We start from the raw sequence: 17,207 nt of genomic DNA, 5'->3' as shown, positions 1-17,207 counted from the left end.
TGATAAGACTTGTTTTGTGTCTTATCAGTGTCTATATCCTCCATGGTGTCTAGCATACACAATGCATTTAACCCATATTCATGTGCATATGTGCTCATAAAATGTCTATTGAGTAATGACTCTATGGGTGACATCTTACTGAGTGCCTTGAGGGACATGGAGATTATTCAGACTTGGAATATCACTTCAAGAACCTTGTAAATGATCCTAAAAAATCTGATATGGAGATTCTAGAGGTAGGTATTTGATAACTTGTTTAGCTTTTTCCTTGGCCTAAACCCAGTTTTTATTTCATTTTTCTTTACATTACTCTAACTTCCCAGGCCCTTTCCAAAATCTTTGCTCAGCATGGTCTGTACAACATACTTGAGCATCTTCAAAATGTTCAGCAGTAGCAAGAAATCTAAAAGCTTGGATTGTCCAATAAAGGATTATCCCTTTCTTCCCTTTTCAAAGTCCCCTCCCCAAAATAACAACAACAGTCCATCCTCAGGAACACTTAGATGCCTGTCAATCAGATCATGTTGGTTCTTGGCATTATGTTTGCATTTAAAAGGGAAAAAATTTAACTGGAGCAGCATAAGAAGAAAAAAATGCAATATGAGATATTTGTATTAGTTTAAATTATTCTAGATAGTAATATTCCTTAGTGTAAAAATTTCGTAATAGAACAGCCTCAAGTTTACAATCTAATGAATGTGTTCTATTTATTATAATGCTTCAGATTTTGTAGATCAGTAGTATCAAACAGTGAATAGTGGATCTACTATCAAATAGTAATTCCACTCTCATACTTCATTGCATAAACTAATATCTGCCCTATCAAATCCCGTGAGCCAAATGTCATTTTCTGAAGGAAAAGGTGATTACTTATAATTATGGTAGTTACAAAATCAAGTATATCTATAACGTATTGAAACAAATTGTCTGTAGCTATTTGTAACCATTGATGGTGTTGGGCTAGGACTTCTGCTTTATCGCCTTGTCTATCAGGATTTATAAAGTTCTATTTGTTCTAGGTGAGGACAGCATAGCACAAGAGATATTAAGTGGCTTCCCTTGGGTAAACACCAGATAAAATCATGTAATTAAAGAGCCTTACTTCTAACTTCCCAATATTATCCAAGTGTTATGGTAAACAGTCACTGTCCTACAATGTCTGTCAAGTCTTGTCACCAAGAAACACTGGAACACTGACAAAAGTTTGTGGACCAGCAAAGCTGCTGCAAACCTGCTATTAATAGCACCAGCCCTAAGCAGCTTACTTTCTCCAAAAAATAATCACCCTTTTTGATATAATCAAGTATGATTCATTTTATTTTTCAATTTAAACACTGGTAAATAAAAAACAGTGATATTATATTGCAGAGAAAAATGAGCTGAGAAAAATTTGTATAACTAAACAAGAATCAGAATCTGCTTCAAACATGGTCATAATCATTTTCTTCTCATTTATTATTCTGGGAGGATTCCACCAGGAATAGACAGAGACTTTATTAGGACCAGTGCTTAGACTTTGTTTCTCCAGGAAGCAGACCTCAGGACAAAGCTTGCGTAGAAGCAGCTCACCGGGGTATGAACTTCCAACTGACTGGAAACAGGAAGGGAGGAAAGCTGATAGTGCAGGAATTTCCGAGAAACCTTCTGCAATGCACTCCAGAACTGTCCATTCAGGAGACAAAAGGAGGAAATTCTAATGGTGCTGCTCTGTCCTTCATTGGTCAGTGGTTGCCTACAGGAGTTAATGTCCTCATGCATCTAGGTTGCACATGTATGAGTGGTGGCTAGGTTCCAAGTGTTTGTAGTGAGACATTATAGGTATGCAGGAAGAGCCTGAGGCCACCCATTGTCTGGTCACAGCTGAATCAACCTGTTTAAAAATCTATGTGGTATCAGTCACTTGTGTAGGGGCAGGAGAAAGAGGCAGGGCCAGGAGGATTTGGAAAGGTATGCAAGAGGGGTCTGAAATATCATCCACTTGATTTTCACTATTCAAAGTTCTTGATCATTATTTTTCATTGGCTTTTTTAAAAAAATGTTTTAATTGAAAAACAGTAGTATATATTAATATGTATGGAGTACAATATGATGTGATAAGGTAGACATTGTGTAATTATTAAAATAGGCTAATTTACATATACATCTACCTTACATACTTATCATTTTGTGATGAGAGCATTTAGAATCTAATCTTTTAGCAATTTTGAAATATGCATTATTATTAACTTTAGTCACCATGCTGTGTAATATCACTAAAACTTACCCTACTGACTTTAAAAAAAAATTTAACAAGAAATACACTCCTCATATTCTTCATACTATATTGATTTATGGATGACCTCACTCAAGTTACCTGTAAATGATCCGTTATAATGATTAGCTACCTAGACATCTCTTCATCCAAAATGCTCGTCTTATTTTCCATGCAGTTTTCTATGCACCAAGGAGCTGGGCCACAGCTATTTTCCCAGTGAATAAATAAAATAGATCTGTTATTTATTTTTATTTATTCTCATTGCACAGACAATTGTACAGGTATAGATATACAGTACAGAACAAATGCAAAAAACTAATACTTCACAGCCAGTTGCTGCTTACTCGCTTTTTTCAATGGCCAGGTGTGCTTTGTCTATTTGAGGTTATGTTGGCCAGATGGGCACATGATTCAGGGTCAGTGAGTTCAAATATTCTAAAGGACAAGTAGGAGACAGTTCCTCATGGTTGCCAGCCATATAGAAGCTCTTTCAGAATGTGGCCTCTGGCTTCTAGGGTTATGGCCACAGCTCCAGTTACTACATGAGAAATAAGAAAGGTTCTGTGGGAAACTATGCCCAATGATGCCTACTTAGAACACTGGGGCAAAGGGAAAGCTTCTAGGGATTATGCATAATCCCAGGCATGCAGTAGGTGCCCTACTCTATTCCATTCACTAAGGTTAGTGAGCACCCAGTTTGAACAAGGTATTATGCAAAGAGTTGAGAAGAATACAAAGATGAACAAGGCATAACCCATGTCCTCAAGATGCTAGCATGTAGTGCTGTGGTTTTTAAGTTTACTCCCCACATGACTTTTGGAGAAACTGATGAAACCCATGGACCCATGTTTCAAAACATACATGACCCTAACGATAAAATTTAGCTTATGATTTTATATTTAGCTCATAATTTTATATGAATTGGAATTCATAATTCAATTATGGAGTGATGCAAAAAATTCAGGGAAAACTTGTCTATTAATAACTATGGAAAATGCATAGTATCATAAACAGTCCAATAGGTATGTGAGGGGCTCTGGGAGCAGCAACATAAGGGAGAAAGTAATCCTACCAGAGGGTATCAGAATGAGCATCCTCCGGGACATGGCATGTGTGTGCTACCTTGAGGGATGGTGATTGTAGGGTGCACCTGGTGGAGGGAGCAGGCTGAGTAAAGGCATATACAAGAAAGCCAAGGGAATGTTCTGGAATTTAAGAAGTCCAGTGTGGCTAGAGCATAGGACTCTTGGAAGAAGCTGGAGAACAGTGGGAAATGGGACTACACACTAGTAGACTGAGGTACAAACATTGATTTTCATGCTTAGCCTGTTGGGCTTTGCTCAATAGGCAATAAAGAATGGCATGACCAGAGCAGAACCTTATAATATTTCTTAGGATAGATAGAAAGAGACAGAAAGTGGAGGTGAGTAGGAGGCTTGCTTCTAAGTAGAAGGCATTTACAAGCCTAGACTAGGACACTAGAATGTAGGGAATGGTAAGACCACATCAAAGATGTGAAGTCTAAAAGCCCTGTATAAAATGACTATCCACTGGAGAAATAAGATACAAGATTTTCTTGCTTCTAAAGTTATTAATATTCTGAATAAAGTTAAACATTGACAATGAGAAATTAGTTATCATTCAGATCTTTCTTTTCGTTTGCCTTCTCTTATTATTTTTATAATCCTTGGTATAATACTTTAAAAATAGTGGGCTTAATAAATGCTTGTTCAATTGAATGTTGTTAGATTTAATTTATAGTTTGACAGCTATTGAGTCAACAATTTTTATACCTCATTTTGAATAATGATACTGTTCTACAAACACAATTTAAGGAATACTGAATAGCTTTTCCTAATAGCCAATGGATGTACTGCTGGGGCCTGTGAAGATTGGCATGATATTTAATTTGATTTTACACCAAAAATATGTTGTGGACCTTTTCGTGAAGGTTATTACATCACCTTAACCAGGAAATTAAAGTGAAACTAAAATGTTATCTCTGTAAGATATGATGGCTCTCTCTAAGGATCCTTAGCAAAGAAAACTACCTTGGAGATAAAAGCGTGCTTTCAGAGCAAGAAAGACATTGAGATTGGAAGCATAAAAACACTCAGTGAGCTACTCAGGTGTTGTTTGGGTTCACATTTTATAAAAGTATAGCTCATACTCACGAATGGAAAACAAATCTGAAGATTGTGCTTTTTGTGACATTTTCTTTCTGATTTCAATGTTTGGTTAACATGGGTGATGACTAATAGAGTCAGTGTAATCACATCAAAATATGTCTGTTGACCCTGGCAAAGCATACTATTTAACTGAGTCCTTTTTAAAAAACACTATTTTCTCATGATAAGAGGCCTGAATAAGGGCACAAAAATAAATTATTTATTTTAGAGCTCTTAACATCTAGGTAATTTGCACCTGGCTCTCTTGGCCACGGTGCTCCCAAGAAATTCCTCTGAGTCAAAGGAGCAAGAGTTTTCTGTTGTTCCTGTCTCTTGTCTAACTCCATCCTTTCAGTTGTGCTCCACAGCAGTGATTCTCAAACTTCGTTGCCTAACAAAATCACCACAGGAGCTGTTCATACCTAGGGATGCCCTGGCCACACTCAAGACCTATGGAATCAAAGGCAATAGTTTGAGACCTACTCATGGCTCTAAAGAACAGCCCTGGTTTCCACCACCATACTTCTTAGCTTTAGATGGGGCTCTGAATTAGCTCACATGGTAGTCTGAAAATTAAACATTTAACTTTATGAGATTCCAATTTTTAATAAAATACAAAAGCAAAGATATTCACTCATTAAAAAATTAAAAGTGTTATATACTGGGCAATAGAAAAGAATACTGAGTTATAAATCCTGCTTTCCTGTAAGCTCCAACACAAATTTCTCTGGCTCTATCAAGTTAATACAAAATCTAAATGCATCATCATAATTCTTTGCTCTGTGCCATTGTTCACTGAATCCACTTCTTCCTGGTGTATCCTTCCCTCACCTCCATTCATGCACTTTCTGCTGTGTTTTAGGAATCAACTTGAGCCTTACCTCCTCTTCCAAATCTTTACAAAGTTTCCAGCCCACAATAGCATTTCTGAATTTTGAGCTCCTATAGCACTTTTCTTTTTAATCTGCACTGTGGGTGTGGGCTTTTGATAACATAGTGTCTTATGGTGATTTTCAGTTAGCTCATCTTAGTGTGTCTCTCCCCATGAGACTTAACAATCTTTTTTATGTCAGGTTCTCATATTTTGTTAAATCACCAATAACATCAATCATAATGCATTGTAGAGCCTTAAAAATGCTGGATTTAATTTCTTTTGAAACTATTATGGAATCTAGCTGCTTGTTCCATTTCCCGACTGTGTGTATACGCATATGGCAGTCTTTCTCCATATGTTACAGCCTGCATGTGTGATTGATGCATGGCAACTAGTGATACACTGAAGTATTCCTTTTCTCTGATGAGCTGAGACTCTCTGAATTTCAAGATAGGTATTTGATTTGAAATAGAACTAAACTAAACCTAGTTAGTGTATTAGCTATGGAGTAACCTAGTTACTAGTTTACTATGATACAGTCTCTCATGGATTTATAACATCATTTCATCTATTAAAGGGAAAACAAATCTCAGGTGATAGAAGAAAGTTCATATTAAGGGGCAAACATCTTTAAAACTGACAGAGTGAAGCAAAGAATTGAAAGAATTTTTTTGTGGGTGGAAAATTTTTATAATTCTACCTGAATATGACAGTAAATTTTAATGCCTCTCTATTTGCTCTCAAAAATAAGAATAATGCCTACAATTTATATAGTACTTTATATTTTACTGTTTTCTCATACATTTTCATTGTTCCTCAAAACACTATCAGAAAGGATATTATTATTCCTATTGTACAAATGAAGAAACACTTGAATCCCAATCTGTCTTTCAGCTCATGTTTCTTTGTAAGAGAAAATAAATATACATATCTAAATATCAAATTGTATTGTATACCTTTGAATATATACAATTTTTATATGCCAATTAAATATTTTAAAATCTAAAAGGAGAGAAAATAGATATTGCATGCTTAATGCACTTATTTAATATCTCTATTTCTTCCCTCTCCAACACACATATAGGTTCTGTGTGATCAGGGACCTGCCTATCTTGTACACTCCAATTCTAGAAACAGAACAACTCTGCAACACAGTAAGGACTGAATAAATACTTACTGTATAAGAGCAGTTATAAGGCTAACATGGAAGGCTGTAAAATGCAGCCAGTGACAGCTTAGGGTAATGAGTCTATGAGGAACCTAATGTCACCCCTATCATTCTTAAGGGGCTAAGATCCTCTTCCCACCTCCTCACACCCCAGTTCTGTGAAGCTTGGCCCACCTGTGAGCACCTTAAAAGCATTTTTACTTAAAGCCTACTTGGTGCTTGGAATACTGAATGAAACTTTCCATTGGAGAGTTGTCGTAGGGACAAGAAAATGCTTATATTCGTGTTCATCTGTTCGTTCTAAGGACATCGGAACTTTGTTGGATAACTAAAAGAATGAATCTCCATAATTAACTTTTCTACAAGCTAGCAAACATATTTTAAGAACCTGCTATGTGAAAGAACACAATTTGGTGCTTCAAATCTGGTGTGTAAGCTAATCAGAAATATTACCTGAACTTTGTTCTCATACTCTGAAGAGTGTGGTCGCAGTGGAAATATTGCACTGAAGGTCAGGAAATGTACATCTAGGGAGGGAAGAACTGGATGCATTTTCAGGAGAAACAATTTATCTTATGTTGCTATGTGTAAGCCCACAATAGAACTCTCCCTGCATTTACCTGCATATCTCAAAGAGGGAAAAATAAGTCAAAACAGAAACCTCAGACCCCTCTGTGTGGACTCACTCTCACTTTAAGGACGGAGGGCAGGGTGGGGATTGAGGAAGCATGTGCATGGATGTACACACACACACATACACACACACAACACTGTCTACATGCAAGAGGATATACGTATTTCCAATAGCAGATCAACAGATTATATCTAATTTCCAGTGTAACTACAATTTCCTTTACTCCTAATTAACAAAGCACATCATAATGCAGTGAGTGACCTTCTTAGGGATGTAACTCTCAAACCCCTGTAAAATAATGTGTATTTACATAATTATACAAATCACTCTTAAACTGCATAAATTAATTGATGGTAATCAGCTTCTTGCAATACACCTCACAACACATGAAGACATATCAGGCTGTCTTGATGCCAAAGGACTGAGAACTACTGACTTCAAGAAGTGCTTCTTATACGTTAATGTGAATACAAACTGCCTAGACATGTTGTTAAAATGCAGATTATTATTCTCTAGGTCAGGGTGGGAGCCTAAGATGCAGCATTTCTAAAAAGCCTGTGCTTTGTTGCTACAAGTATGATGTTGGACCAGAAGTACCACCAGGAACCCATTTTACAACCTTTTAGGTAATTCCAATGTGCAGCCACAGTTGAGAATCACTATTCCATAATGACTGAAGCTAAGTCACTAGAAGATAATTGTCTACTGACCTTTCCCAGCTGCAAGCCCTTTGAAAACCTTCTAAAAGTTTATAAATCAGTGGTTGTCCGAATCACCTGGAGAGTTTTGTCAAAACTTTTTTCCATTTTCTTATATTTTGGAATCAGGAGGTGGTAGAGGCTGGGTTTGAGAATTTTGAAATCACCAAATGCCTTAGAAAAAGAATATCATGCTTAGAATCTGAGATGTGGACCCAGCCTCAGGGGTCCAAGAAAGACTGGCCCTAAACTCAGTCATAAAATAGACTAAATCTGAAGTTGTCTTTTTGATATTTCTCTCCCCCACATTTTATCCTACTTATATGATTCTACTATTTCTAACAAAGTTTATAACATCAGCTATTTCTATCTAGGTATAACTGTGTTTGTCATTTTAGCCCTTTTCCCAGGGATGCTTGAATTGAAGTCATCTCTGTGAATGAAGGACTCCATCTCTCATTAAAATAGCACAAGATGGGCCAAGTGCTGTGGCTCACGCCTGTAATCCCAGCACTGTGGGAGGCCAAGGCAGTTGGATCACAAGGTCAGGAGATCAAGACCATCCTGGTCAACATGATGAAACCCCATCTCTACTAAAAATACAAAAATTAGCTGGGTGTGGTTGTGTGTGCCTGTAATCCCAGCTACTCGGGAGGCTGAGGCAGGAGAATTTCTTGAACCCAGGAGGAAGAGATTGCAGTGAGCCGAGATCATGCCACTGCACTCCAACCTAGGAGACAAAGTGAGACTGCATCTCAAAAAAAAAAATTGCACAAGATGTCAGAAAACAGATTAAAAATATCTCTTGAGATAAAAAAAACTCTCCTCTACCCACCTGCAACTCTTCCCCAACACCCTAACCTAGTCCTTTTCTACCTGTGACTGCCTGGATTTATAGAAAACCATTGAAGCTTTGTCTATTTTTATTTATGTATATAAAGACAAACTCTCAATTATCAATAATGCCTGAAATCAACACCAATATTGGTACTTTTAAGATTCCATGAAGAACTAAATTTTAGCTTAAGAATGCATTTTGTCTATTCTCGCATATGTTATTGTTAACTAAGAAATTTCATTATGCAAACTGTTGCCTTTCCTAATATATTAATATAAAATATACGCAATTGTATAGATGAGGGAACTCCTATCTCCTGTGCTTAGTAGCAGTTGCTCTATTATGGATGACTATTTGATAGCTATTTAGTGAAATATGCGCACTGCCATCTAGTGGTGCATAATCATTATTGCACAACCTAAATATTAAAATGATTTAACTAGCACAACAGTAAGCAACATATTTATACAACTGTCAGACTTTTAAAACAGACTTCTTAATAACTTCCTAATGAATCTCACCTCAGCATCTCTTAGTGTTCCCATTTAAATAAACAAAAGGCTTATGATACTTAAATTTCTCAATAACTAATATATATTGAATGCTTGTTTTAAGCACTATGTGAAGTGCTTTATGTGAATTATCTCATTTTATCCCCCAAAACAACCCTGTAGTGGAGAAAATAGTATTGTCCTCATTTTATACAGGTGAGGAAACTGAAACATAAGGAAGTTAAGTGACTTGCCCAAGGTCATAGGGACAGTCAGTAGGGGAACCCAGCCACTGCCCTGGTTCCTGCGTCTTCTGCGCTATGATTACACCTCCCAAGGTAGTTGCCAGTGAAATAAAGTTTCCAGGAAGCCTTCAGGAAAGATAGCCTCCTCACCAGGTTTCTAATAATCCAAGATGGTAAAATCAATTTAAACTCCACTAACTCAAAATTTATGACAACTAAGCTGAATAAATGTCTGCTTTTGTGGCTGGAATGCACTTTGTGATTTTTTTTTTACTTCACCCACATAATATGTCATCAAGATTATGGGTTGATTAGTTTGCTGAAATCAGGATACTTGGCTAAAATTTAGTTTTTGATACACAGGTCTTTTGATGATAGAACAGTATGGCTTAGGTCAGAGTGTATTAGTTATTTTAATACAAATAGCTCATTAGTTGAGCACCTATTATGTAAATACATGTTCCCTTTTAATCTCACTATAACTCCTTCTGGACAGCATTCATTTCCTCATTTATAAAAAAGGAATGGTACAGTGTATAAACAAAATATTATTACATTTTATTTTTGTTAATAAAATTTTTCCCAGTTTTACAGTTATTTCTGGAGCCAGGAATGAAACCTTAATCTTTGTGGCTGTAAAATCTGAATTCCTTCCACTCTGCCACCCCTGGAAATTGGGGGTACAATGTGCATAACTACAGTTTTTTCTGCATAGTACCACCTTGTATGCAAAAATACCGCCAGCTCTTATTTAAACTAAAACATGTTCATATGCTCCAACTACTTCCCACTGTGTGCCTGTCCATCTCCTTTCTTCCCTTAAAGTCAGAAATGACATTTTTAAGCTGCATTTCTGATCCTGTCCTACTTAAAACCCATGTCTTCATACTCAGCATAAACAGCCAAATCCTCATTGTAGTTATTGTGCTCCTGCAACCTTATCTTGTTCTCCTGGCCCCATCATGACCATATCATAATCCCATTTTATACCTGGCATGCTATATGTCACAGAGTGTCACCATTTCTGATCATCCATTTGTGTGATTATGTGAGTCATGTCTGTATTCCCACCAGACTGTTAGCTCACATAGGCAGGAACCACATCCGTATAGTTTGTATTGAGTCCCCAGAATCTAACACGGTGTTTGCGCATAATCATGAAAACTAGTTTTACTTAAATCATTTTTAATGATCTATTCTAACAGCCAGAATTATATTATTTTTCATAAAATATTTTTCTTTATGTTTCCTTATATTAGGGCCTTGAATATGTAGGCACATAAATGGGGCATATTTATGTTTAATAAATTTCATATGATTTCTAGATATTTGTTTATAATAAACAATTATTATCTCCTACATGACATGCCATATTCCAAGTGTTTTACAGGCATTGTATTATTCAATTCTCATAGTAATCATCTGAAAGTAGATGCCATTTTCAGTTCCATTTTTCTAACATGAAGATTCAGAGAAGTTAAGTAATTTGACTGACAGTATTCCAAGGATTCAAACCAGTGTCTCTGTGATTTTTCAGGACTATGCCTTATTGCTTTTTTAGAAAGCAAATGCATCCTTAGAAAACCCTGTTTGACTGTTGAGTCATTTCTTTGTCATTCTCTCATTTAGTCAAAAGATATTTACCACGTTCCTATGATGCGTAAGGCACTGTGATGGGCACTGGGGGTGTGAACAGTTATCCCAATAGACACAGTCCCATTCTGTGCCACATGCAACACAGAATGGGAAACAGACAACCCATTGGTCCACACAAGAGTGCCCATTACATGCTGTGATGGGAAGGACAGAGCTCTAAGGTGGCACGTATGAGGGTTATAAAACCTGGAGACAGGGTTTCTGATCCAGCCCAGAAAGACATTCTTGAAGAAGTGATGTTGACACCAAGGTATAGTAGATGAGAAGTATGCAGGGGCTAGATGAAAAAAGAAAAGGAAAAGAAAGTACTGAAAACCTTGTTTAGATTTCAAATTAATGGGAAGTTATTAAAGGACTGTAAGCAGCATACAAGTGGCATGTCAAATTTACGGTTTAGAAATCACACTCTGGCTGCAGTGAGTAGGAGAGGAGTACAGAAAGGATGAAACAAGAACTGATTCAGCTAACCAGCAAGCGTGAATAGCATTGGGTAACAAAATTGGGTGGTAGCAATAAAGGTTCATGGAAATGGTGGGATTACAGTGATGTTTAGGAGATATGCAGTGCATAGGACTTGGTCATTGGTGGAACCCAGGAATTAAATCTCCCTGGAGGGAAAATAGGGAGCAGGAGGGGTTGTGGCATTCACCAAAGAAGGGAATCCCAGAGCAGACAAGGGGAGAGATGAGTATGGGTTGCTCACGCTGAAATTGAAGTACCTAAGGAACCCTTACATGGGCCACTCCTGCAGTCACTCCTATGGGCCTGGATAATTCCACCCCTGGGAATTCTAAAAGGGTTCTCTATCCCTTATAATGGCTCATGGAGAGTGAGAAAGCATCCAAGATTTCCTTCCTCCATCAGTAGCCATTTAGCTTTCTTGACGCTCACAGTCCATGCTCCTCTCTCCAGATGATCTACAACCAGGAACTAGGTGAGAACAGGTCACAGGGACCAAGCAGGATGAAAGGCTGGATGTCATCAGCATTGTTCTCTTTGTATCCTGCACCCAGACACATCCTGAGAACTAGATCCAGAAGATTCACAGATCAAATCTATAGGGAATAATTAGAGAAATCCCATATCTTTCCCACTATAATTTAAATAAATAAATAAATAAATTTTGTTTTTAAATTCCATTTCCATGGAAGTGTTTTGCTTGCTAGATTGAAGAGTTAGATAAGTAACACCAAGAAATACAAATAATTTCCTTGTTGATTAATTCTTGACATACAAAGAAGGTTGCAAATTTGAAATCACTTGTATCTGAGTTTTTCCAAAACTAATAAATATTTAAGTATTTTAGTTGGTATGTGATTTGTATTCATCTGCTCCAAATCAGAGATACATCACAATACATTTTCTTTTGACATGACTCACATTAGTCTATTCTTGTTCATCTATAATGCATTGTCTACTAGGTACCAGGAACTACCACTTTTTACTCTATGCATTTTTCCATTTTAGGAATACCAGCCCCATTTTATAGATGAAGTAAGTAAGACTCTAAGCCTTAGAGGATAAGAGGTCATACACTTGTTATAGAAGGGCCAGATTTGCAGCCTAAGTCTTTGATCCAAGTCCAGTGCTCCTTGAACACAGGTATCTTCCCTTCATAACATAAAACATTATTTTGAGTAATTGTTAAAAGTAACAGCAAACATCCAAGTGAAGCATACAATAAAGGTTCTATGTAACCTGTTTTATTTTTCTAGTTTGGGGATTTGCATAATCCACTCATCTCTTAGATCTCAATACGCACATAAAGTTAGTGATGAGAGCCATACTTTAGGTTTTCATTTTTCTTTGTGCTTAATTTGAAAATAAGAATGTCTGCACAGATTGCTGTCTCCATTAGGGTCCTGTGGTTAGAGATCCTGCAGTTAAACTTAGCTTGGGAAAAGGGTCTGACTTCAAAAGACTGTTGGCTAGCTGGCTTGTTTGTTATTATAATGGAAGAAATTGGTGATAGAGTTATCCTATACCAAAAGTAAGAAACCATAGATCTGTTTGAAAAACAAAAGTAAAGAGAGAAGCCAAGAAAACAGTCACATAGCTCAATGCTAGGCATCCATAGTAGAAGCTGATGTTAGTTTTGCTTATTAGACATAGAGCCAGGAGTGAGCAATGAGGTAGAAGACAAAAAATAGGGAGCTATTAGTGAAAGAGTATATACACAGTACATATTTCTCAAAAACTAAAACTAATTGTTATATTTCATTGAGAATAAACAAAATAATTATTTGCAAATGCAAAAGCATAATGAAAAGTCAACCTTAAATGGTGAAGATGTGGAGGAACAGGAACTCTTGTACATTGTTGATGGGAATGTAAAATGGTTCAACTACTTTGGAAAATACTTTGGAACTTTCTATAAAAATTAAACATTCACCTACCGTGAAACCCAGTCTTTTCATTTCTAAGTATTTATTTAATATCTTTAATGATTTTAATACTTTGAATCTCTCATTATCTGAGAGAAATGGAAGCCATGTACCTATATAAAGACTTGTATGTGATTGTTCATAGCAACTTTATTCATAAACAAAAGCTGAAAAACACCCCAAGTGTTCATCAACGAGTTGATAACCGAATTGTGATATATCCACATAATGGAATACTACTCAGCAATAAAAAGAACCAAGTATTGATACGTTCAGCAATATATGTATGAATTTCAAAATAGTTAACACTAAATAAAAGAATCCAGACCCAAAAAAGAGTGTTTACTATATAATTTACTATATAATTACCATTATTAAGAACTGAAATTTGCAACAGAAAGCAGATCAATGTTGCCTGGTACAGGGAATGAGTATGGATTATGGATTACAGAGGAGCATGAGAAAGCTTTTGAGGGTGATGACATGTTCTTTATCTTGGTCATGGTCATGGTTTCTGGGATCTCATAAGAATACCTCAGGGCAAATAGGGAAGAACACAGAAACAGTTTTCTTGACTATCCTAGTGAAAGTAACCATGACTTAAATCAGCTGGTATAATGCAGCCAGGAAACTGCTTGATCTTGACCAGCTTAGTTCCATGATATGTGACTGACTTAGTTCTGCTGCTGCTGCATTGTATAGACAACCTTTCCTTTTTACCTTGTCTTCTTGCCTACGTTAACTTTCTTTTTTTTTTTTTCTTATTTCCAACTGCATACTACTAAAAAACACATAAATAAATGAAAACATTTTGAATACTCAAATGCAATTTGGACATCCTTTCAAACACTAGAATTTAAGTGCTGGCCTTTTCTTTTTGAGGGGGCAGAGTGTGCAGTGGGGAAATAACTTTTAAACTGATAGACTTGGATCCGAATACCAGTTCTGTCATTGACTCCTCTTCTACTCTTGAATTTGTCAGTTCAGTTTCCAGATCCTCAGTTATCTTGCATGTAACATGGGGATAATAGCTGTACTTCAAGGATGATTGTGAAGATTGAAAATAACTATCTATTGTGGTGGTCAGCAAATCATTTGCTTGCTGTTATATAATGCACATCAAGCCTTAGAGATAATGCACAGTCTATGTTCATTTACTTATGTTGACCCCCTACAACAGCTGCACACATGTGAGATACCTAGAAAAAAACAGGGCAGAGGGACATGTGAAGTAGTGTATTTGTCTTCCATGTACTTTGGGCTGATGTGTTAACTCTGCTTTAATCGTAGTGCACCTGGTGGATATATGGAATGTCATAGAAGCATTGCGGGAAAATGCTCTGAACAACCTGGACCCAAACATTGAGCTCAACGTGGCCCGCTTAGAGGCTGTACTCTCCACCATTTTTTACCAGCTCAACAAACGGATGCCAACCACTCACCAAATCCACGTAGAGCAGTCCATCAGCCTCCTCCTTAACTTCCTGCTTGCAGCCTTTGATCCGTAAGCACCGTCTGAATGTCTGTTCCTCTCTACATGTTAGGTTTCCAGTTCCTCTCTTACTTGGTCTTTTTCCCAAATAATTTTCTATCACTTTTTTTTAACTCTCTTTTCTCTTACGTCGGATGCATATGTCAGTAAAGCCTCCATGTGTTCAATATAAATTTTAAATGCTGTAAAGACTAGAGAGTACACTGGTGCCAGAGGAACTTGAGGACAATTGCATTTTATGTGCTGACCTTTAGTTAACTCATCCCATGCTTCCTGGAAGCTGTGGATGCCTGAGAGGGTTGCCTGTGGTGCGATTTAATGAAGCATGAAGTGGGAGGATGTTAACTCTCTTCTTCGCAAATTGTTTAGGACAGTGTTTCTGAGGTGTCCTAACAAGGCCCTAGAGCAAACAAGAGAAAAATTGAAAAGGGTTTCTTGACTATCCCAGTCAAAGTAACAATGACTTGTGTTAAATGGACTGGTCAATTTAAATGTTTCAATCATAAGATAATAATGGGATGCTGTCCACAGACCACAGCTAAAGCTCAGCTTCATTTTTGTATAATTTGCCCTTTTAGAATCAGAGAATTTCAGGGCTGGCTGAGATCTTAAAGACTGTTCATCCAAATATCTCCTTTTACAGATGAAGGAATTGAAGCATAAAGAAATTGTCACTTGTTTGGTGTCTCACAGCATGTTAGTAGCTGAGTGGAGACTTAGGTATTTAACAAAGATTTCTTTACCTAGGTATACGTGGACTCCCCTGAATTCTCAGCCTACATTCTCAGCTACAATTCAAGAGGGCTTTTTGCCAGTAGCCTCCGGCCTGAACATAGTACCACCCCCCTCCATTTCCACTATTTGTTTTGCATATTAAAAAGAAAAATTACTAACCTGACCTTTCAGCAATCGCATTTTAAGATTCTCAGAAGATTTTATTTAGTCTCATTGTCTGGCCAGTGCTTAGAAGTATTTACCCTGGCAGTGGAGATGTTCCAGCCAGGCTAATGTTATTTTGCAACTCACGAAAGTCACTATCTGTCACTTTGTAACTTAGTGTTAACAGAATCATTCCTGCTCAGTTTTTCCAGTGTGCATTCATGTTTTCATGATGTTTATATTTTGATAAATTCTCCAGTTGAAATCAACAATTTTAAAATGAGCAGTCCAGGCTGGTAGATTCTTTGCTCCAGCTGTGCACACTTCAGAACGAGATGTGCTGCTCTGGCTTAATCACTATGGTAACTGGATGGTGGGGCAGGTAAAGAGAACTGTGATTCCATGCTAACTGGCATAAGGTGGTATCTCAATGTGGTTTTTATTTGCATTTCTCTAATATTCACTGATGATGAGCATTTTTTATATGTTTGTTGGCCTCATATATGTCTTCTTTTGAAAAGTGTCTGTTCATATCCTTCTCCCACTTTTGTATGACAACAGATGCTGGAGAGGATGTAGAGAAATAGGAACAATTTTACACTGTTGGTGGAAGTGTAAACTAGTTCAACCATTGTGGAAGACAGTGTGGTGCTTCCTCAAGGACCTAGAAATAGAAATTCCATTTGACCCAGCAATCCCATTACTGGATGTATACCCAAAGGATTATAAATCATTCTATTATAAAGACACATGCACACATATGTTCATAGCGGCACTGTTTACAATAGCAAAGACCTGGAACCAACCCAAATGCCCATTAACGATAGACTGGACAAGGAAAATGTGGCACATATACACCATGGAATACTATGCAGCCGTAAAAAACAATGAGTTCATGTCCTTTGTAGGGACATGGGTGAATCTGTAAACCATCTTTCTCAGCAAACTGACACAAGAAGAGAAAATCAAACACCACATGTTCTCACTCATAGGCAGGTATTGAACAATGAGAACACATGGATGCAGGGAGGGGAGCATCACACACTGGTGTCTGTTGTGGGGAGGGGCCAAGGGAGGGACAGCGGGGGTTGGGAAGGTCAGGGAGGGATAACATGGAGAGAAATGCCAGATGTAGGTGATGGGGGGATGGAGGCAGCAAACCACATTGCCATGTGTGTACCTATGCAACAATCCTGCCTGATCTGCACATGTACCCCAGAACCTAAAGTACAATAAAAAAAATAAAAAGAGAACTGTGATTCCACATGACAGGCAGCAGAGGCAGCAGAATGGAACCTGGCCATGGCATTTCTGTAGTGGCATTTCTAACCTGGCCCCATAACCAGACTGTGGCAGCTTTCAGATTTACCCCTAAAGATCTCAGGGGACTTACTTATTTGTTAGAAATGTAACAATGGAAACTGCA

The 17,207-nt window shown here is 37.3% G+C and overlaps 1 protein-coding gene across 36 annotated transcripts in view; it reads left to right on the top strand.

The window, feature by feature from the left end:
• The window catches only part of DTNA (dystrobrevin alpha), a 380,851-nt gene that overhangs the window by 270,445 nt on the left and 93,199 nt on the right, over window positions 1-17,207 (top strand). For all 36 annotated transcript variants that reach the window (XR_004258916.1, XM_032245355.1, XM_032245335.1 and 33 more), the window contains one exon: window positions 14,701-14,914. Coding sequence is in view for 35 of the 36 variants with exons in the window: in XM_032245355.1 (XP_032101246.1) it covers window positions 14,701-14,914 (214 nt within the window). In the remaining variant the exon portion in view is untranslated. The remainder of the gene's footprint in view (window positions 1-14,700; window positions 14,915-17,207) is intronic.

Source organism: Sapajus apella, unplaced genomic scaffold (genome assembly GCF_009761245.1).
Source record: "Sapajus apella isolate SASKATOON/1434 unplaced genomic scaffold, GSC_monkey_1.0 scaffold57, whole genome shotgun sequence".
Taxonomy (NCBI): Eukaryota; Metazoa; Chordata; class Mammalia; order Primates; family Cebidae; genus Sapajus; species Sapajus apella.
This window is presented reverse-complemented; position numbering and strand designations above follow the sequence as displayed.